The 22953-nt window shown below is 38.6% G+C and overlaps 1 protein-coding gene across 1 annotated transcript; it reads left to right on the forward strand.

The window, feature by feature from the left end:
- The first annotated feature begins 11262 nt into the window (after positions 1 to 11262).
- Positions 11263 to 14750, forward strand: tbxta (T-box transcription factor Ta). Its single transcript, XM_042507099.2, has 8 exons — positions 11263 to 11447; positions 11746 to 12010; positions 12397 to 12531; positions 12613 to 12674; positions 12763 to 12824; positions 13125 to 13298; positions 13408 to 13531; positions 14492 to 14750. The coding sequence occupies exons 1-8, from the start codon at positions 11263 to 11265 to the stop codon at positions 14748 to 14750; spliced, it is 1266 nt and encodes a 421-aa protein (XP_042363033.1).
- The last annotated feature ends 8203 nt before the right edge of the window (positions 14751 to 22953 follow it).

Raw genomic sequence — 22953 nt, forward strand, 5'->3', positions numbered from 1 at the left:
AGTCTTTTTTTATACCTATTTTGTACTTAATTCTGTAAAAGCTTTTGTACTTTTGCACTGAAGGAATGGAGAAGCTCTCCAATCTCGTTATACACTGTATAATGACAATAAAGAGCATTCTGATTCTGATTCTCTCTCTGAGTCTCTTATCAAATATAAAAAGTAAACTTTCAATAATGAATATTCTTGCTCTCTTTGAATTTGAGGTGACGTGTATTTCACACACAGATGTCCCAGACAGAACGTAACATTTCTCCTGAGTGTTGTTAAAGTTTCTGGAGCCTGGATGAAGTTGTAATCCTCTTCTGTCCTCACCACACCGGACAGCAGGGGGCAGTGTGCTGGTCTCAGGGGGGACACAGTGGAGCTGGGAGGGCCATGTGTTGTGGTCAAAGCCCTGGCAGGATTTGTTGGGGGGGCAGGGGAGATGAGGAGGAGGGCAGCATCTATTGTCTTTTAATGAGGCCCTTTGATGTGGCCCCACTGTTTGCTGTTTGTACACCTGGGTCACTGCGCCTGCATTCAGATTGGCTGTCTGCTGGTGGAGGGGGCCACTCGGCATATTCCAGGTAACACTTTCCAGTCAGCTGCTGCTGCTGCCTGGCGTGGGAAGGCAGTAAAAGCTGCCCAGCCCCCTTTGTTTACCCCCCCTCCAGTTTACGGTGCAACAGGGCCCCCCTTTCCGACAGTCCTGCCTGTCCTCCAGACTCTGCAGCAGACGCTGGCTGCCTCTCTCGGACCGCTGGACACCCGTAGAGGTTTAGCTGCATGCCAGGCAACGATACCTCCTTCCGGTCGAGCAGGAAACGAGCATTACCTTACAACTGATGATAAACAGGGCTGAGGTGGGAACCTGCGCACAAAAATGAATATACAGTCTGTGCATGCACAAACACACTGACATCCTCAGCAAAGGGTAGTTTATATATATCAGTAGTTCTACACTAAAGTCCCCCTCCACTCAAAAAATGTGTTCTGCTTTTTGTTACTTCACTGTGATGTTTGAGCATCACTGTGCAGAATGATGTTTTCGCATTGATCTAAGGGGGGAATATTACCAGCACTCACCTTAAATATGACTTAAATGGTATTCCAACCACAACATCATTAGTTTGGAAGCAAATCCAGTCTGCAGTTTATGTGGAAACTCTAAACTGCCATTGCACATAAACTGAGAAAAACAAAAAGTCTCACAGAGAGTCTGTTAGGTGGAAATTGAACATGTCTCATGTAGATCTGTAAGTTCAACCAGAACAGCAGCTCAAGGCCTTTTATGTTTTGTCTCATTGAAGGCAGACATCAATGTATCATGGCTGTAGCTGTGGACTCAACACTGGGGGGACCCACCCCAGTCAAAAATGTCAAAACTTATCAAAGGATTCATTATATTTAATTTACATTATATCATTTAATATACAGCTCTATAGTTACTATATGAATATGCAATTTATAATGAAAGGTACTGTCTAGCCTACATAAAATACACATGCAGCACAATATAACTGATTGATACTTTACTTAGAATTTATATGGACGATCTGGCAAGTATGACACGATAAAGACAAAAACATTTGTTGAATTCACCTCTGAGCCCCATCGTTGGTCACTGGGCGAATGTGTGACTAATTAACTGCTGGTAACTCAGCTGTGCTAGCTAACGTTAGTGATGCAAATCACATGCAAATCAGCCCTTTTTCACCAAAAATGCCCAAGTCCACTCTGTGCAATAACTACCATGTTTTTAAAAGAAAATATGTATTTTTTCTCAATATTACTGTATCCTAACTTCACACAAAGCTAGTGAGTGGAATATGCTCAGAATAAATCGGCTGTCTGTTAGCGAATGTACTGAATGCATGCTAGCTAGCCAATGTTCTGACGAGATATGAAAATCCCATTCAGAAATGGGAGATTCTATTTGATGTGATTTAGAAAGTTGAGGCATTCATTTATCATCAATAAGCATAATATTTAAAGCAAATTTTTGGAGTCCAGTGTAAGCATTCAGCACACAAAGTTAAAATGTTCTTGACCTGATATCACAATTTGAACATTTTTGGAGGCCTGCTTATGTAAATTTAGGCAGCAATTCACAAAAAGCAAAGCTAAATTAAAAGTAAACACATCGTTGTGTACAAGATTTGGGACCCCCCCCCCCCATTATCATGACCCCCTTGGGTCTATCTTGTGACTCTTGTTGGGTCCCCGGCCCCTAGGTTGACAACCATAGGTTTAGTTAAAAACTTTGTGGATTGTGACTGCAATGAGAAAACAAAGCGCATCTAAAAATCAAATAATGGCATCTGTAGTAAATGTAAAATAGTTTTTAAGCCATTTTCTCCCCTAGTTTGCCCCAAAAAATGTAGCCATATAAGATGCTATCATTATTTATCCATATTTATTGCTTAGTAATGTGAAAAGTAAGCCAGATGCAGACAGCTCATTGTTCATGCATCAGAAGGTGTTGCTTGAACATCTCATTTTAATTGTGCATTTATAGAGAGAGGAAGTGGCGCCAGAGGAAGAGGGTGATGAGCTCTGAAGTCACACGTCCTCTGACTCTGGGTAAATAATGTTCCTGGCTGCACCTATCATTAATCCTCTGTCTTTAACACTTACTGTTTGTCAGTGGAAACTGGCCTAGCTCCTTTTGATCCCCCCCCCCGCCCATTCAAGCCTCCCACTAAAAAACTCAGCCACCCAGCTCAGAGACTGAGGTGGTTATAAAAAGTCTTCCCGAGCAGACAGCGGGGCCCGGTTATGATGATGCACCCAAAATGTATGATTAATATCTGCTAATATTTGGTAATGTCTCTCACAGCTTCCCAGCACAGCACAGGTCGATCCCTCCTCACGTCAGAGGGAGATATGCTGAAGTGTGATCTCACTCTGTAGGCTCTACTGTTAATATGTGTGTAGGTGTGTGTGTGAGTGTGTGTGTGTGTGCATGTGCACACAGCTGGGGGCTGCAGTAAGAAGATTTAACTGTGTTTTCTCACACACTGGTGTCTGCTGACCTCAGCTGCTCATATTTACATCAGGCAACACTGATCGCAGTGGAAGAAGAGAGGAAACAGACAAAAACAAACCTGCACGGAAGAGAATAAAAAACTCATTTATGGAAAACCATCAAAAAAATGGAACAGTTTTTTTTAATTTGTATATTTTGTATATCAAAATTTATTAGCAACGCTGAGCTGTTTTGCTCCTCCATACATTCATAAATAACACCTTTACGAGCAAATAACACATTTAGTGTTTTCCTCCTTAATAAGATAAACCACCCAAGAAAGAAATCAAGTAAATGAATATCCATTTCTTTAATTGCAACATTAGAAAACATGAGATGACTCATAAGATTATCTGTTTAATATTTACTTTAAACTTTGTCATAATATGCACATAACAAACTCGCCCAAATACATACAGTAAACAAGACTTAAGGCCTCGATAAGCAAAAGAGCATTTACTTGAGTGTCATTTTACAGTGCGGGTACTTCATTGGAGCTTTTTCATTTATGCAACCAAAAAAGTTCTGCTCCACAAAATATTCAGATATTATTCATATGACTTAATTCTGAATTAAAAAAACAAACAAAACAAAAGGTCACCTTTAAAAAAATAAAAATCCACCACTGCTGTAAAAATACTCCAGTATTTATTCATTGGTGCAAAATCAAAACAGCGGTGACTACAGGTACACAGCAAAATATATATACACACACACAAGGACAAAAAAGTAGCTTAATTATTCATAACTTTATATCATAATAATTCTAATATTAACATTTTGCAGTTACTGACACTTCAATCGATGTAATTACCGAGTGTTGCATGGAAAATCTGTTAAGTATAAAAGAAAAAAAGAAAAAATCAATAAATTATCATTGTTATTGGTATTATTATTATCATTATAATTATCATAAATACTGAAAAATAAAAAAATAAACAAATGATCAGGTAAATAAATAAATGATCAGTTATTGTTGTTGTTGTGTGTGTGTGTGTGTTAGTGTGGGGGGGTAGTATTGTATTATTTTTTTTCTAACTTTATTTCAATAGCGACCTTCCTTGTGCAGGTTTTTTTCAAGATTTGAGTTAAATGGAGATTGAAACTTCTATCACTAAAGTAGTAATATTACCTAATTTAGGATTATTACTAATTATTATACTTACTGTAAACTGAAAAACTCCATAAAAAAGGTCAAGAATGAATTTTCTCACTCAGTTGTCTTTGTGGTGTTAACTTTCATAAAGTCATGATAACAGCAAAGACTGCAGTGCGTATGCCATTACAGCCGAATAAAACTTGTAATATTACCATATGACTCAGTTATCACAGACATTATCACAGACACTGCTAATACTTTATTATTACATCCAGTAATTCATCTCGATGTTGTCCCTCTGCTGCTGTAAAATAATACATTTTTATCTGATCTGTTCTGATCAGATCAAATGTGTATGGTAAAAAATAAATCAGGACAAGCTGTCTGTATTGTCTTTACTTGGGAGAATAATATGAGACGTTTTATGGGGTTATAATAAAGAATATGAAAAGACACATATGGGGACAGAAGCTTAGACGTCTGTCTGTTTTTACACAATCTGTATCCAGTGGAAAGAGTTTAGTTGGTTCATGATTCTGATAAGTTTTAACCTTTTTTTATTAATATTAACAATGTTTCAGATAGACAGTTTAACAGTCCCCCCACAGGAGCTGCCTGTGTTTTTATTTATTTTATAGTTTAGTGAGAGATGCAGACCTAACAAACTGTCCTCCTCTGCAGCAGAGGCTCAGTCCTCATAGTGTCAAAGCTGAGCCCCAAGTCATTAGCATGCCAAAGGTCCCAAGGTCTACTGTCGGGCACCTAGATGAGGGGCCGGTGGGGGCCAAGGGGGGGCAATTACTGTCCCCACTAATTCTTTTTATCCCTTTCAAAGGGACGGGTGATTAGAAGAGGAAAGTTTAGATTTCCTGAACTTGAAGTGGAAACGCAAAAGTGACAGACGAAGCTCAGGGCTCAATCCACATCAGGGAGGGCTGTGTGTGTGTGTGTGTGTGTGTGTGTGTGTGTGTGTGTGTGTGTGTGTGTGTGTGTGTGTGTGTGTGTGTGTGTGTGTGTGTTTACAGGATGTGAGGAATTGGTAGCTGCTGGTTGTTTCTCTTTCTCTCTGTCTTTCCATGCACACAATGCTACAATGTGCTACAGTCACAACAACACTTAAAGCAACAGTGCGTGACGTGAAATACAGTGTATTTTTTTCTTTATTAAATATCTGTAGGTCAAAGGTCAGAGACTCAACATAACATTCTCTATGATCAGCTATACTTTAAATTTACCCAAAATGCTGTTCTTAATTCTTTATGTTAAAATAATTAAATATTTTCAGTTTATTCTAAATGACAGAATTAACTAAATTATTAAAGCAAGACTGCATAACTTTTGATAGAAAAAAACCCCACAAAGCTTCATTCATAAACAATAAAATGTTACCTAACTTTGTTTAATCCTTTAAATACTGGATGGACATTAATGTTCTTGTACAGCATTCAGATGCATTTTGCAAAATACTTCTGAAATAGGATGCAGCAGCTACTTGATATGAAGTGACCAGCAAATAAATTAAAAAAACAAAAAATAAACAAAAGATGACAAGAAAATGACCTAAAATTGAACTAAATAAAAAAAAAAATAGAAAATCACCAAACAACGCATTATCATATATTTAAAATTACAGAAAAATATTATTTTTTATTTTATTGTCCATGTCATTTTCAGTTTTGTTCTGTTATTTATTTATTTAATTTTAACACTAATTTCAAGTAATTTCTTGCAACTTTTTCTTGTTTTCTTTTTTTTTTTTTTTTAATTTCCTGCTAATTTTTTGGTCATTTCTTGTTGAGTTGCTCATTGCCTGCTATCCACGTGTTTCAAAGAATTCAAGCCAGTTTGGTCTGCTTACGATGGGTTTATACACTGGGAAGTTTTTTTTTTTCGGTGTGGTATAACCAGTGGCTTATGGTGGCAGATATTCCTTTGTGAGTGTTTATTCGGGACCGGGCTGTTGGACTTTACGGCTCTTTTCTGCTTGTGCTTCATCACATTTTAGCTCAGTCTGTAATGATTTAGTACAAAACTGCAAATCAGTTGCAGAGAAAAGCACCGAACACCATGAACAGTGTATCAGATCCAAATCTTAATTTAGGTGATCAGGGGTCATACACATAAGCAGGAAACTCAGCTCAGGGAAATCACACACACAAAAGAAAACTTCATAAGACAAAGTAAAGTTGAAAAACCAAAGAACCAAACAGGAGAAAAAGACTGGAGAGCACAAACACACCGTGAAGACAATCTGCAAACTGACTGGAGGAAACACTGAGCTTTAAATACTGGAGGGCTGATGAAGAACCACACACAGGTGAGTGAAACAAGACACAGGTGACACATGAGAGGTCATCAGCAAAGGTGGAAACTCAGGAAGTCACAGTGACAACACATTTCAAAATAAAACAGGAACTGGACACAAACGTGTGAACAGAAACTCAGCTGAATACAAGCAACGAGTTGATTTCAATTAAAAATGTAGGAAAGCGACTGCCTTGAAAAAATGCAAGTAAATGTAACTATTCATTTCAGTTTTACTTAATATACAATTGTTAAGTTTACTTAAAATGTAGTTATATTATGTATTTAGTAAATACAGTAAATATTTAAGTTAACATAACAATTAAATATAAAGTAAACTTGAATTCAATTTTGTAGTTATATTTACTGTCCTTTTTCAAGGAAAGTAATAATAATAATATTTTGCATTATTATAATTATTATTTGAATATAAATAAAATAATAAAATAATAGAAATTTGAAGAAAAAATAGAAAATAATCAATATATCAATATAATACACGTAAGACAAAAATGCTGAAAGAAAAAAAATAGAAATGTGAATATAAATCACGAACAAAAATGCCAGTAAGAATCCTAGAAGAGATTATTTGTCTTTCACATTTCCATATAACAAATTTTATATGTACTGCACATCACTGATCTGAAAAAAAATCCTATTTTTCCACCAGAATTTAAAAGAAAAAAATATATAAAAAAAAAAGAGAAGTGGCCACACACTAATAACATAAGACAAGTCAAACATACAAAATGCTTAAGTTAAAAAAAAGGGAATAAAAATGATGAACAAAAATGGCAATAAGAATCATACAAGAGATTGTTTGCTTTTCTCATTTTCTTTGTATTAAATAAACTTTGTATTTGTATAATCCATCACTGAGCTGTATGAGCAAATCAGTTTCAACAACTAGGCCATCATTTTCGGCTACATTCACCTCTGAGACTTTCTTATTTTTGGTCTGTTTATGAAGTTACTGGAGTTACTGTTGTCCACTAACCAGTTATGTCATAAGTCATGAAAAAATTACTTTGTGAGTGTTTGTTCGTGTGTGTGTGTGTGTGTCTGTGTGTGTGTGTCTGTGTGTGTGTGTGTGTGTGTGTGTGTGTGTGTGTGTGTGTGAGTATTTTTTCTTCCCAGGGGCTGACTCATCCGCCTACTTGTGTTTACTTATTTAGGCCGGCGAACTCCTCTGGAAAATATGCCTCGTTATAACTGTCCCTTTGTGAAGCACCAGACCTCTGCAATATTTCTCACCTAGGTGAGTGTGTGCCGATGCCAGAGCGAGGCCTGCGTCAGTTAACCCTCGGCTCGCCGGGGTGGCAGCTGGAGGCATGTGGAGAAAAGGCTGTGGGAAACCTCAGCTGGATTTCAAGCAAACTTCATATTTCAGAGCAGACGTGTGCTCACCGTGTTGGATCGAGATGTTCCTCCTGCGCCTCAGTTTGGCCTGTCAGTCAAACTGTGAGGATGTTTTCTGTTGTTTTCGGGCCTTTTTTTTCATTCTCACCAGGCAACACCTGACAGCCACAACACACAGATGAGTTCAGCAGTGTTTTGTTGCTGCAGCTACAAAACATCTCAGATTTATCAAACAGGGATGATGAGTGATTCAGTTTTGATTTGAAGTCATGAGGCAGCTTCCTGTCGGGGGTTATGTCCTGTATGCAGCCACTTTTTAACACTCAGAAATTAAAAAAAAAAAAAAAAAAATGCAGAGAGGGGGAAGAAGGAAGAGGCTGCTGAATGATACGGGATGGAGAGGTGTGAGAGAGCCCCTTTACATTTACGGCCTCTGTAGAAGGGGAGGAAGTGGTGTAGTAAAGTGGAGTCGCGCTCCAAAGCACTCACTCAATTCCAAGTACATCACAGACAGAATCAGAGGCGACGGGAAGAAAGAGGGCTCACATCTGAAAACGTAAAAACCCTTCTCAGGATCAGTGGGGACAATGAATACTGTAAGTCAGGTGACGGCTGGGAGCCCGCTGATAATATACAGAGGAGGTGGAGGACGTATTCTGAGGGTTTCCTTAGTAAGCTCTTACTGTTTCTACTTCCCTTTAAGTATTTCATGTAAGTAAAATACATCCCCAGTGAGTACTTTGGTACTGAATGGTCAGCAAGAAGCTTTATTGGAGTAGACTTTCTGTAATGTGATTGTTAACCTTTTTAATTATTTTCTTGCTGTAAAATTTCTCCCTCTTTATGTGTCTTTGTCACTCTGTTGTGTGAAGTTATAAATAATAATGATAATAATAATTTAGCTGCAAATGCTGTTCTAATGTTGTGCTTTTAAACAATAAAAAAGATAGTTGTATAAAAAATATATTCCACTCTTTTTTACAGTAACATGAATATTTTGTACGTTTCTGAAGCTTTAAAACACTTGTTGTGCGTGTAACTTTGAAATCCAAGATTTAATACACTTTGTCTATCTATCTATCTATCTATCTATCTGCATACTGTTGTCTTGTGCTAAACTTTTACACATTATATCTTTGATGTATGTTTTTAGAAATTTTGGAATATTCGCTGGAATATAAAATAAGTTCTGCTGGCTGAAAAAATGTTATGATCAAACCAGTGACGAGACCACCAGAGTTTAAGGCCAATAAAAATGAATTTAAAGACTGTTGGTAAAATTAAAAATAAATAGCCAAACAATGCCAACAGCTGTCTGTTTTGGCTCAACAGCTGAAAAAAGAATTAGAGATAACTGACATGATGCTCAGGTATGTTCATTTACAAACAAATACTCCAGATGAGACTTTAAACCCTGAAGTTATTAAAATAAAGCAACACCACTGTGTTAAAATACTCCAATATATTTGACATCACAAGGACCAATTCAGAAAATCTGTCATCCCCAGAGAGATAACTCTGTCCAGCACCTGATTTGTGTCTGGAGAAGTTTCTCAGCTTTCTATTCAAGCTAAACTTTACTCTGTTTCTCTCCTGTAGTCAGCTGGAGATTTGCACATCTTATTCCTTCACTTTACCTCACTGCATCCTTAAAACTTCAGAATATTTGCACAGTTATCTAAAGCAGTGGTTCCAAACTGGTTTAGTCACAGGGTTCAAATTTCTTCTTTGTCATAAGTTCGAGGTCTGCACATTAAAAATGACCACATATTTCACAAAATGTAACATGCTGGGTTAAACACATAGAAATAAAACTTTATGCAAGAATAAACAGAAACAGCATTTCAAATAAAAGCTCTCTGCCGGAAACGTATTGTACTTCAAAATAAAGTGTGTTATTTTACAAACTTGTCAGAACCAGAGACCAGAGACCACTGGTCTAATGTATATACCAGTTGTAATTTCTGTATACGTTTTATATTTTAGCAGTCTATTTGTAGTGTAGTACATTCTTTATATTTTGTAGAATGTGGTAAAAGAAGTATTCATACCTTTTGTTTTAGAAGTATTCATAGCTTCCTTTTTTCAACATTTTAACCATACCTTTTTTATTTTATTTTATTTAACTAAAAACAGCAACATAATTCTTTTGACTTATTCAGAAGTATGAGCATCAGATGAACTTAACATATCCAGTGTGATATTCATAATGCAGCAAAATTGGCCTCTTTCAGTGTTATTATATTTATGCATTCACTTAATAGTTTAGCATGCTAATGCTGATGCAGGTTGAAGGACAGCTCACTTTAACTGTATTAGTTAATGCTGTAAAAAATGTATTTTAAATTATAAGCTCATCATAGTTTTTTTTATGCAGTCTTAACCTGCAAAGCATGAAATCTCTTGTATGTCTTTTTTTATGTTTTATTGCATCTTTTTTGAAGTATATTACATCTGTTTCTGCTATAAAAATTATTTTCATTACTAGAATTGTCCAATAAATACATTGTGATTATACATATATATATTTGATCTCTGTCTGATTTTGTGTGTTTTTAAAAGAAAAAAGGCCAATATGCTAACTGTGAATCTTTGTTCTCCGAATAACAATTAATTATTAAAAGTACAATATTTGACTTTTTGTCCTTATATGTATCCTGGTGAATGACATGCAGAGAAACTTTCCTCACAGCTTTTAGTTTAATAAAAGGTTGTATTTGAAGAACAGAAACAGTCTCTGCCTAGCACTCAGCCTCCATCTCACTGAAATATTTAATATGAGAGTCTCGGAGGGAGTCACAGGCCCATTATGTAAATCCGGGCATCACTTGTGGGCCGTCCACACTTTGGCACAACAGGAACACAGAGTCTGCCCTAATGGCCCATACTCAGTAAACACAAGCCCTCTCCCATGTGGATTTGAGACAACAAAAGATTAGCACTATTTGCAAATATACAACTGAGTTCAAAGGCACGGCTCAGTGCGCTCCTTCCCTTCTTTTGTTTGAGCGCGCGGCTTTGAATGTGACGCGCATCAGCTGCAACGGACTGTAATAGATTTTAGTTACAAAGTTATAATACCCCAAAGTTCACTCCAACAGAATTTTCCACAGCCAAGTCATTGTTTGAGCTTCTAAAAAAGCTGGGAAATTAATTTTTTTTGAATGAGGTTTGGTTGCGGGAAGCAAACTTCAATTTTAAAGATAAAAATTGATCTCACAATTTAAAAAAAATCTCTTAAAACTGTGGCTAAAGGTTCAAGCTGGCGTGTGGGCGGCGTCTGGAGACGTAGAACTCGGTCAGAGAGGCAAAATGTGAGCGCACAGACCACGCCCCGCATCCCCATGAGGTCCCGGGGGGCCCTTAAATGACGAGGCCTCGGGATTTAGAAGGCAGTTATCAGCCGGGCCTTACCTCTGTCAGCGTCTGAACCAGAATCAGTGAGCCCGTGCATTCTTGGAATTTAGCTTCATCAACACTGCTTGGAAATATGACTTCTTCTAACACTGACCAGCGCCTGGAGCATCTCCTGAGCGCCGTGGAGAGCGAGTTCCAGAAGGGCAGCGAGAAGGGAGATGCGTCCGAGCGGGATATTAAACTGACTCTGGATGATGCAGACTTATGGAACAAGTTCAAAGAGTTAACCAATGAGATGATTGTCACCAAAACTGGAAGGTAGGTCAAAAGAAGCAGCAACAGCGGCCTGTGGGGAGGCCGCAGTGGTGGCTTTTGCGCATAGGACGAGGGCATTTTTACGCACGGGGTTTTCCGAGAGAACAATTTAGTTCGCGGATTTAGGGCTAGTACCAAACAGGGTCACACATACACAAGTGCTCTGTCACATGCGTCCTTAGGCCACAGAGGCCTTTAGGTTTTAAAAAAACGTTGATGAAAATTGGTTGTGTGATTGAGCTCAAATAAAACGCTATGTTTCCTAAAATGCACTCACAAACGCCTTCTTGTTGTTTTCCAGGAGGATGTTCCCGGTGCTCCGGGCCAGCGTCAGCGGCCTCGACCCCAACGCCATGTACTCGGTGCTGCTGGATTTCGTGGCCGCGGACAATAACAGATGGAAATACGTGAACGGGGAATGGGTCCCCGGTGGCAAACCGGAGCCTCAGAGCCCCAGCTGCGTCTACATCCACCCGGACTCCCCAAACTTCGGAGCGCACTGGATGAAAGCGCCCGTCTCCTTCAGCAAAGTCAAACTCTCCAATAAACTCAACGGGGGCGGACAGGTGAGGCAGGAGTCACGCGCAAAGAATATCATTAGTAATGGTCATATGATGAACCTTTCAGACAATTTCATACTATTTCCCACAAAGTATTTGATCTTTAAATATTTTTTTGACTTACCACTGACTTATACTCTCAATGTAAAAAAAGGAGTCGCTCACTTTAGGAACTGTTGCATTCCTGCAGCATTTTGATACTTTTTTGATACAAATTAATATGAATTATTAGTATCTAGAGAAAGACACTCAATTAAGGAAACACTGGATTTGTATCATTTTTAAGTTTACCCTTGTTTATCTGAGAGCAGTAATAAAACAGCAGTCCTTGCTTTTATTTTTATAGATAATAGATGATAATAGATTTTTTTTTTTGGGGAATTTCTCCACAGATCATGCTGAATTCTCTGCACAAATACGAGCCGAGGATACACATTGTGAAGGTTGGAGGCATCCAGAAGATGATCAGCAGCCAGTCTTTCCCCGAAACACAGTTCATCGCCGTCACTGCTTACCAGAATGAAGAGGTCAGTTGAGCATGGAGCATGAAATCTAATAAACACTCTAAAATATTGTTTCAAGTCCTAACAGCTGTCATGTCCTCACAGATCACTGCTCTGAAGATAAAGCACAATCCTTTTGCCAAAGCCTTCTTGGATGCCAAAGAAAGGTATATTTCAAAATGTCACATTATTCCTTAAATTGTTCAGCAAATGTACTGACAGTTTGATATCTAATCTTATTGTTTTTGTTTGCAGGAGTGACCATAAAGACGTCCCTGATCACAGTGGAGACAGCCAACAGTCTGGCTACTCTCAGCGTGAGTTTCATTTATTTCTGCATATTTTTGAAACGGTATAATGGCGTGTTAAATAATGGCAAAATTATAAGCTTCATGTATTTTCATGTGTTGTGTTTCACTGAAAACATAAAATGATTGTTTTAATGTGAAAAGTTACTTTCTAGGTTTACTTACAATTTGAAGTTGGTTGAATTGGAATTTGTCACTCAAGTTCACTCAAAATTTGAAGGCAACCCAGACATTATATTCAAGTTACATCATTTTGTTTCTTTATTTTTTTTAATGAATATGACTTAACCTTATTCTTTAACTCCTCAGTTGGAGGTTGGTTCCTTCCAGGCCAGAGTCCCATCTGCCCCAGCAGCAGCCCTCCTCAGTTCAGCAGCACAGCAGGCCACTCCTCTGGCTCCTATTGCGAGCGTTACTCCAGCCTGAGGAGCCACAGAGCGGCCCCGTACCCCAGCCACTACCCTCACCGCACGTCCAGCACCAGTAAGACCCCACTCAGACAAATCATATATCAAATTCATCATGCTAGGAACCCAAGTAACTTAGAGAACTGACATTAATTTGTGCTCTATAACTCTTTCTTTTTTTTTAGATAACTACATGGATAACGCTTCAGGAACTCTGCCCACTCACGACAGCTGGTCTGCTCTTCAGATCCCAAACTCCACCGGCATGGGGACCCTGTCCCATTCCACCAACTCCACATCTAATTCCAGGTAAGCCTCTTACACAAGAAGAAGATGGCTGGCTGCAAAAATTCTTGCTCGTTAACTTTGATTTTTGTGGTTTCACTAGAAAAAGAAACCATTTTAACTTTAAAAAGTTAGTATCCAGGCTGCCTTAAATTTTTAGGTAGATTGAATTTAAAAATATAAGCTGAAATAGTAGAAAATTACCTCAACTTGTCTTCTCAAATTCAGTCCCCTTGAAATATTAAGGTAGCCCGGTCAACTACATTTTTTAATGTTAAAACAAATTGTTGCACAGACAGAATTGATTAGTGTGTTCTTTAGTTAACCCCTTAAAACCTGGACAAATTGGCTTGATTATTTTCAAAAATATTGGAAAAAGGTAATGAACATTTTGAGAAGAAATGAACCAGAAAGTAGGGGAAAAAAAGAAAGAAAAGAAAGAAGAAGAAGAAAATCACCTAAAAATGAAAAAACCTGAACAAACAGGAAAGTAAAAAAATAAATAAATAAAAGCAAGTGAATGATCCAATTAAAAACAAAACTATCTTACAAGTTCTAATAATTCAGTAAAATAATTTTAAATATATACTAGAATTTTAATATATAGTTCTCTGGACATTTTCCCCCAGCTTTTTAAAAACTAATTAGTGCAATTTGTAGAACATTTCTTGCCAAGTTTTTCATTGCTGATTTTCCCATGTTTTTTTCCTTAAAGAAATCAAACCAATTCATTCAGGATTCAAAGATTTAAATACTTGTAAAAGGGGTCCGAATGCAGCACAAGCAAAGTGATGTCGATCCAGTTTTTAAAGGGTCAAACTGATATGGTGTCAATGATGGTGACGTACGAGGTTTTCTGTACCCAGATGACCTCTCTGGCAGTGTCGACAGGGTTTACGTCATCGTCATGGAACCCTCAGTTTTTGAGTGTATATTGCCAAATACAACCACCATAACAACTTTTGTCGTTCCTGTCGCCCACAGTCAGTACCCCAGCCTATGGTCAGTAGCCGGCACCACCCTCACCCCTTCCGGCTCGGCCTCGGGCTCCATACCTGGAGGTTTGACCTCCCAGTTCCTGAGGGGCTCCTCCTACACGGGCCTGACCTCCTCGCTGCCCGTCTCCTCACCATCCTCCATGTACGACCCCAGCCTGAGCGAGGTCGGGGTTGGAGAAGCCCAGTTCGAGAGCTCCATCGCCAGGCTGACCGCATCCTGGGCGCCCGTGGCTCAGAGCTACTGAGCATCATCTTAAACTTGTCTCTGGACGCACGACTGAAGACAAAAATACAAAGTCAGAAGAAGATAAAGTGTGCAAAGACCTGCAAGAATCTGTTTTGGCTTCTGGTTGTAAAAATCTTTGATTTTTCATTCCAGAGTTACTTATTTAAGAAAGGTGTAAAGTTAGACGGGAATGAACAAAGTTGATGTGTAAAGACAGAACTTGAAAGACAATCGTCTCCTTCCATATCAGACAATATCACACCAGAATAATGAACCTTATATTAGCTGCATATTCAGAAGTCCTTCTCTGCTCTTAGTCAGTCCCAAATTATACATTTATAACATGTTGATTACACGTTTATAACCCCCCTCAGCTCCACACAATGAACAATCCTTGATCATTTTGATTTTATTCCTAAATATATAAAATGAAAGAAAGTGATTTTGCTAACATTAATGTGTATATGTGTGTAAATAGAATAAATTAACGTCCAGTGTTTTCCATATAAATGTGCCTTTTGTGATTGCAATAAATGTTCCGAGTTCAGACTGAGAGACACAAGTGCCTTCTCCCCCACCCCCTCCCGCACAAACCAGTGTACATATCTATCTATTTGTATTTGAACTCACTGTGAGTTTTATTTATGTCATTTAATAATAAATTAAAGATGTTTGTTTTCTCAATCTGGAGTTTTTATTGTATTTGGTGCACACTCGTAAAATGATTTTAATTCCAGCTGTGTGTACTGATTCTGTGCTTTAAACACTATAATAAACTGTTTTTTTTTCCGTGACACAAAGTTTTTAATACACAGCAGGAAAAATAAAGCACAGAAAAACCTCTACAATGACACTTAAGTCCCATAATCTGCAAGGTTAAAGGTCAAACAAAGGCCACTGTGGTTTAATCAATTAGCAAAACACCAGGGGTCACGCAGAAGACAACTTTATATATATTCTCATTTTGAGTCCATGGGTTTCGAGTCGAGGTGCAACTCTCACGTCTGCCTCGTGCATCAAACCTCAATGATCAAACTTTTGGCCCCCGCAGTATGAGCTTTCTTTAAATAACAGCGTCCGCACGGCTACGCTAAGTGAACGCGGTGTTTCAGACGTGTAATTGAAATGACGAGGTGATGGAGAAGTGTCCAGTTTAAGAAATCCATCGGAGTACTTTTCCATCACTGGCACCCTTTTGTTACAATCTGCGTTATGGTGCGACGTACGGCCGACACATTTAGATCTGCATGTGAGGAGAGTCAAAGGTACGGAATACAGACCCAAAATGCTAACACCCACGACTGAATTTAATAAACTCAGATGTCCACGTTACCATGGCTATAATGCCAAAATCAGCTTTGCATTATTATAAGGAAAATAAGAGAACGCAAACCAAATTCATTTCATTCTCCCAACCTTTTCATTTGCACTTAATGTCATAATTTAGTCGATATATTACCATTAATAGAGTAAAAAAATGTCAAGAAGTAGAGGATATTAAAGGGAAAAAAATTACATGAGAATTGATACATTTTTCTTAAAATGGCAAGTGATTACTTACTTTTTTTTCATGACTCAGGGTGTTAGTGTAAACAGCTTTGTGTATAACAATTTTCCTAATTTTTTGTTTTTTAATTTGTATTTTATTTTTCACTTCTATTTAATTCATAACATGTAAAATACATACATATTAAGGAAAAAGTGCAAGTGCACATTTAAAATCTAAGAAACATCAGAATTATTTTGAGGCTTTTTTTTAGAGCAATATACACGCAAGAAAAAACCCACAAAAGTGTCCAAAAAAAGTGAAAACACATAAGATTAAATAAAAATCATAATTTAAACAACAGAGCTCAACTGAAAAAGGGAAGAAAAAAGTCAAAAACAAAACAAACAGTTTTTGGTTGGTTGTTTTAAATAAATTTATTTTACATTACAAGGGTATACAGAAAAAAAAAAAACATGGAATAAAATAAAATAAAAAAATCCTAATCTGAAGTACCAATCTCAATTGACAAGGGGAAGAAAAACAAGTGAAAAACAGTAAACGTTTTTTGCTGGTTGATTCAGCTCCAGGCTGGGCTCATACCTGCGGCCGGTGACTTGGCCGTGCACTCATGATGTCAGTGGTGTGATGTGTGTGTCAGGCCCACAGAGGCTCGGCCCCTGAGCAGTGATGGAGTGGTCCTCACCGAGGTGCAAATGAAGGCTGGAGGGTTACGGGGCCACGGGCAAACAGTAATGAAGCAGCAATGTGACCTGCAGCTGGTGGGGCCGATCACAGCAGAGCAAAGGTCCCCTCATGAAACGCTGATGTCTCTGAAAAACTCTACTTTACTGCCTTCCAAAAAGAAGGAATTTATCTCCGTTAGCTTGAACAAAATACAGTAGTTGTCTTTGTTTTAAGTGTCAAATGAGATGTGGACTTCTGTAATACACTGCTTTCACTCACATTACTTAAACATAAAAGTAACATTAAAGTAAAAGTAACATTACTTAACATAAAAGTTTCATATGTTCTCATAAAGTTATATTGTTTTTATAGTTTTCGTATAGTTTTATTAATTTTTATGGCATTTTAATGTTGTAGTCAGTCACTCTAGCTACTTGGGTAGTTTCATAAAATAGTATTATATTTATTTATAGTATATATTATAAGTCGAGCACATGTTCCACATGTAAACCTTAATTAATAAGTATTAATTAGTATGAAGTAATTTTCTCTGAGTTGAAATAGTACTTTAAAGTAGCATGAAATTTTAATATGTAAAATACAAGTGCCTAAAAAATATTAAGGCCAATATTTGTTCTCCTTTTAGCTCTGTTTTTGGTCTCCACCAACTCCTGAGAAAAATATCTGGCTCTAGCTGCTAAATGCTCCACTTTGGTTACTGGTTCATCCTCGACTTTGTCTTTTTGTTGGTGTCGGCAGGTTGCGTGCAATTTTTGATAAAAAAAAACCCAACTGCCTGCTGCCGATGAAAATAAGACTGTTCGGAGTTGTTAACTCATTGGAGTGCTCTTATGAATGGCACTTTTGGTTATTTTCTGTAGCTGATGCTTTTAATGTGAGCGTCATCTTTTGAGGTCTTCAACAATTCAAGCAACCTGTTGTATGGAGTACAAAGGTCATATTACCTCGTTTGTGTGATCGTGCAATGATTAACAAAATCACGTGAGGACAATAAAAACAGAAAAAAGTTTATTTTTTTTGAAATTTGCCCATTTACATAGTATAAACAGATGCAGTACTGTGCATACTGTACATCCGCATTTTGAGCTTCTGCATGCTAATCCAACTGAGTTTGTTTTTAACAATCTAATGGCTGCAACATGTACACTTTTTACATATGATATATCGACTATTCTCATATGATTCACTGGACCAATGAACAGTGGACATTATTTTGACATTAGTCGGCATTTGTGAATCACTCTGAGCCATCACTAGTATGTAACACTGCTGTGTCTACAATCTCTACCAGATATAGTACAGTGAGTATAGCCTTTTCATTATGGCTATTATTTATAGAAATAGAGTTGGAAAGTGGAATGACTTTAACATGTTAAAAGCCAGAAATAAAAGATTACTAAGTCCTTCATCTCCAGTGTGTTTGAGTACTTGTTTATGAGCAGTTGTCCAGACTTAGTAGGGAGGATGTTTGCTGTTGTTCTTTGCTCAGTCTGGAGTGATAAACAGGTCCTGCTGGGCCCGCAGCTATCTCCACCCTCTCACTTACAGTGTGTGTGTGTGTGTGTGTGTGTGTGTGTGTGTGTGTGTGTGTTGATCCGATGACCCTAAGCTCACTGAAGCTTTTGTTCTCCAAGATGGCTGATCTGCTCTGTACACTGCAGCCTGCAGCCTGTGTTGGCCTTCGCTAATTGACAATTGCAGTTTGACTTTGCACACCGGCCTCCTCTCCACCCCTGGAAGTGTGTGTTCCAAATACGCTTTACAGAGTGTGCCCAGCACCCAGGTGTGGAGGACGGAGGAGTTTAAACAACAGATGCAGATGTTGGGTCGGGTCACTGTTGCTTTATTGTGACTGTTGTTATTAGTTTGTGTTGTAGCAGAGCTGTGGTTCAGTGTAAAACACACCTAAACTACTTTCCAGCTCTTTTAGAGACGCAATTGGAGTTAATTAATCACAGAAGCTCAGTTGTCGAAGGATAGACCGAAAGGGATTAGTTTAGTTTTCATCCAATGTAGCAAATCTAAACTTGACAGATGAGGAAGATGCCAGTCTCCTGTCTCATCTCTGTCCTGGTGTCCCCTCACGTATCCCTCCTCCACTTCCAGGAAAGAGCCACCGAGCAGGCTTATGGAACAAGACAGAAGGACGAAAGCGGCCTCCGCAAACACCGCGCTTATGATGGTGAGTCACATTGTGCGAGGCCTTGCGGTTGATTTATGAGGGGCCGCTGCCAAAAAACAAGTTGTCAAGTCTGGAACAGCGAGTCAGCGCAGCGGCAGGGAGGTGTGTTTGCAGACCGCCCCCTCATCCGCCCCAAAACCTCAGCCCCGTCCCTCTGATGTCTGTGTGTCTTCGTTAATGAAGAAATTCTGGTACCTCGGTGAGACATTGCTCTCAGCTGAGCAGACTCTGTCTCCTCCGTGCCCTCAACCCCTGTGCAGTCACTCTGCCACCCCACCCATCTGCAATCCCATCAGGCCTCTGGTTTCACCTCCCCAACAGTTAATAGAGCTACTGGAAATTGGGCTGCTACAGTCATCCCCAATCTAAATGCATATATTTTGGATCTTTTGCAGCTACGACTTCAGTTTTCCTTTTTCATTTTTCTAGTTTTTACATTTCTAGAAACAAACAGTGTCAGTGTGATTATTAGATATCAGTGCCATGAAGTTTAGAGGCAACTCTGGTGTTGAACAGTTCCTGTATTTTTTATTTCAGATACATTTCTGGCAAATTCCAACGAATTCCCTTGTTGTGAATGCTGTGTGTGTGTATGCTACAAGACAGTTTTAGCCCAACTTATAACAGAGTTCTGCTGTAGCCTAAAACATAGACCTAGCCTGACTACTTATGCATTCAAGACCCAAAACTTACCCAGATCCATATATTTTCTTTACTTTGTCTGATTTTTGTCCATTACCTTGCCACGCTAACACAACACATTAGCCCGAAAATGGCTCCAAACTGACCTGAAACAGGTTTGTTTGGACCTGATGAGTTCAGAGCAGGTTGGAATCGTTAGGTGGCAGAGCTCTTACAGATTGCCGGTTACAGAAAATGAAATACTATGGCATTTTTAGATTAATGATTTGAAAGTACTCAAAGAAATGGAAAAATACAGTCAAACTCCTTATATTTTTACACATATTTGGCCATTAAATTTGATTCTAACAACTGTTCCAAGTCCTGTAAATCAACAGTCTCCAACCTGAAGATAAGGACACCGCAAGGGCACCCATGGTTAATGTCTGGGGTCACAAGATGGTTAAAAGAATACGTAAGAAAAAATACATATTGGCTACCCTTTTCACCCTTTTCTAGTGTGTCACGTTCAGTGAAACAAAAGCACCTGAAAACAGGCTAATGAACAGCAGAAAGCAGCATGGAGGCCAGTGACAAAATGTTACAATGATTACTTCTTTTCTATATCTGTTACTTATTTGGTCTCTATTTAAAACTGGGTGTCAACTAACTGACTTTGAAATGATGTTCGAGTAAGCTGCACAGAGACAGACAGTATTTTGTTGTGTCACTGCACTACAAAAAAAATCTAAGTGTCCACCTGGATTCGTATTTCCATTGTTGAAGCCGAGCAGAGCTGGAGCCAATAAATTCCGCTGGCTGTTGCAGAGTTATTTGTCCCATGAATGAATGTCACTTATAATCTTTCCCACAAAAGACAAAAAACAGATTTTAGTGGGATTTTGTTTTTGTTCAGGGGAAAAGAGGACATACAATGGTTATCTGGAATTATTAATTTTTGTGACTTTTGTTTGACTTGATTTTTATTTTCTTTTGGAAAATGAAAAACTGGATTCTTTTACCTTTGCAGTTTAAAAAATGTAACCATTTAATTGAATTGCTAACAATTAATGTGAATGTGTGCGGCCACGTATAACCTGTGATGTGGTGTCACAAACCAAAAAGGATGGGAACAGCAGCTTTAAATGTTAAGTCTGATGCTCTCCTTTTCTGACTCTTGAGTATATTTGAAATCGAGCTCATTCCATTTGCTCCTGTAACATCTGCCCTGTTATAAAAATCACCTCATGACCTAAAAACCGTAGTTCAATGGTGACCTGCGGGTCAGCCTTTTTCAAAAACACTACTGTCCCAATGAGACAGATGTCCGAGGAGTGTTTTTGAACTACATGAGCAATTTCACACATTAGGAGGACTTGCTAGGCAGCATAAGCTAATGTATGTTTCCTCCGGTCACCACAGTGATGGTGACAGCCTCTCACCATCCTGACAGGCCAGTCCAGTTAGCTGTGGACAGTCACACCAGCAGAAAAGACTTGTAAGCAAACTGGTCCTCACTGAAGTAACATTTAGCAGAGATGCATGATATCCAGTGTGGTCTGAGTGAGAAACCGTGTCTTTGGCTCATTGGTAGCAGCGTGCTGATTATCCCCATTGTTCAGACGGCATGTCAATCACTGCATTCACTCACAGTGCAGTTTGAAAGAGTAAATTAGCCCGCTGTGTATAAACGCCTGGATGATGATTACAGTGAACTTTACATTATGTCTTTCTGGGCAGCTTTTCAGTTTTGAGTCAAGGTATAGTAAAAATGCTTACATTTTACTGAAAGTCATAATTTCCGCCTCAACCTGAAGTGGCATAGGCATTGTGTGCATGGTCCCTACACCATGCTTTGACCCTGAAGTTAAACAGCACACATTTTTCCAACAAGTTAGAGCATCCACACTGCCTGCGTGAGCAGCGCTGCTCAGGTGCAGCTCAGCTGCGCATCAGCCGTGGTACATCTTGAGAAATTGTGGCTTGCTGTTTTTTCCGTGTGCCACTCGTGGTTGTCAGCAGAAATAAACAGCAGGAATGGCATTTTGATAATTCTATCAACTCTGTATCACCTTTTATTACAGTTTTCAGTCTTTATTTGTCACAGATGCGAAAATATAAACATATCTGTTTTACTCAAACGTTCCTGTTTCTCTTTCAAAATACAAGTCCTCTGACAACATCTCTGTTGATAGAATCCCTTCAGTTGATGACATAAGGCATTTTATTGTGGAACATTTGCAGGACAGTGTTGTTGACTATGCAGGAGCTTGCATGAATTCATAAATGAGTGGAATCTGTGCTTATAAAATGTGGAAATACAGCAGCAGGCAGCCCTGCAGAAGCATCACAGCATCAACGCTGCCAGCGTGAGCACCACAAGCATTGCAAAGTTGCTGTCATGCACTGCTCACACAGCCAGTGTGTTTCTGGCGTAAGGTAACAGCATTTACAGCATCTGCCACTCTACTGCCTTTTTGACATTTGTAACGTCAGTGCCGTGTTGACCAAATAACATTCCCCTACATGTGTCAACCTACCCAACAAGAAATTCTTTACATTGTATACAATTTATTTTCTTGCCCTTCCTATCAGTGTCTCTCTAGTGTTTGCCTTCAGGCAGGTAGTATGACTGAATATAATTTAAGGGTGTTCCACTGATCATTTATAGTCTCCTGTGGGTGGGACAAGACACGCTCAGGTGCGCCAAATTTCAAGTTGATTGGGATTTATAAAGAGAAACAGGTGTGGGATGTGTATGCACTCTCTGTCATAAATCAGGATATTTTTGTGCCTATGTGCACTTTCTGTATTTTGGTTGTACGTCACCTACAGTCGCCTGTCTTGTGCACAGTTTTATAATTGAGGCCTCAGGTTACTAAATGCACTAAACACTTTAGACATTGCACCACCTGCACTGCATGTTTCAGATCTGTTTGGGTTTGGGAAACGCTCACCTAAGTAAAAGTCACTTAATGAATATGTGCTGTAGCATTATCATATTTAATATCATGTTTAAGAAACTGGTACATAAACAATTTCTTCAATTTCCTACCCAGCAGGTGTATAGAATTCATGTGGGTACTCATTGTGTATGAAATATACAGGACTCAACCTTTCAAAATCACCTTTCATTCTTTAAGGGAAACACTGCTCCCTTGTGGTTCAAAATGAAACTTTTTAACCTGAGAATGTTGCATTTTAACCCTTTAAAACCTGCATTGA

The sequence above is a fragment of the Plectropomus leopardus genome, chromosome 17 (assembly GCF_026936395.1).
Source record: "Plectropomus leopardus strain MGB_pleo_1.0 chromosome 17, ASM2693639v1, whole genome shotgun sequence".
In the NCBI taxonomy this organism is placed as follows: domain Eukaryota; kingdom Metazoa; phylum Chordata; class Actinopteri; order Perciformes; family Serranidae; genus Plectropomus; species Plectropomus leopardus.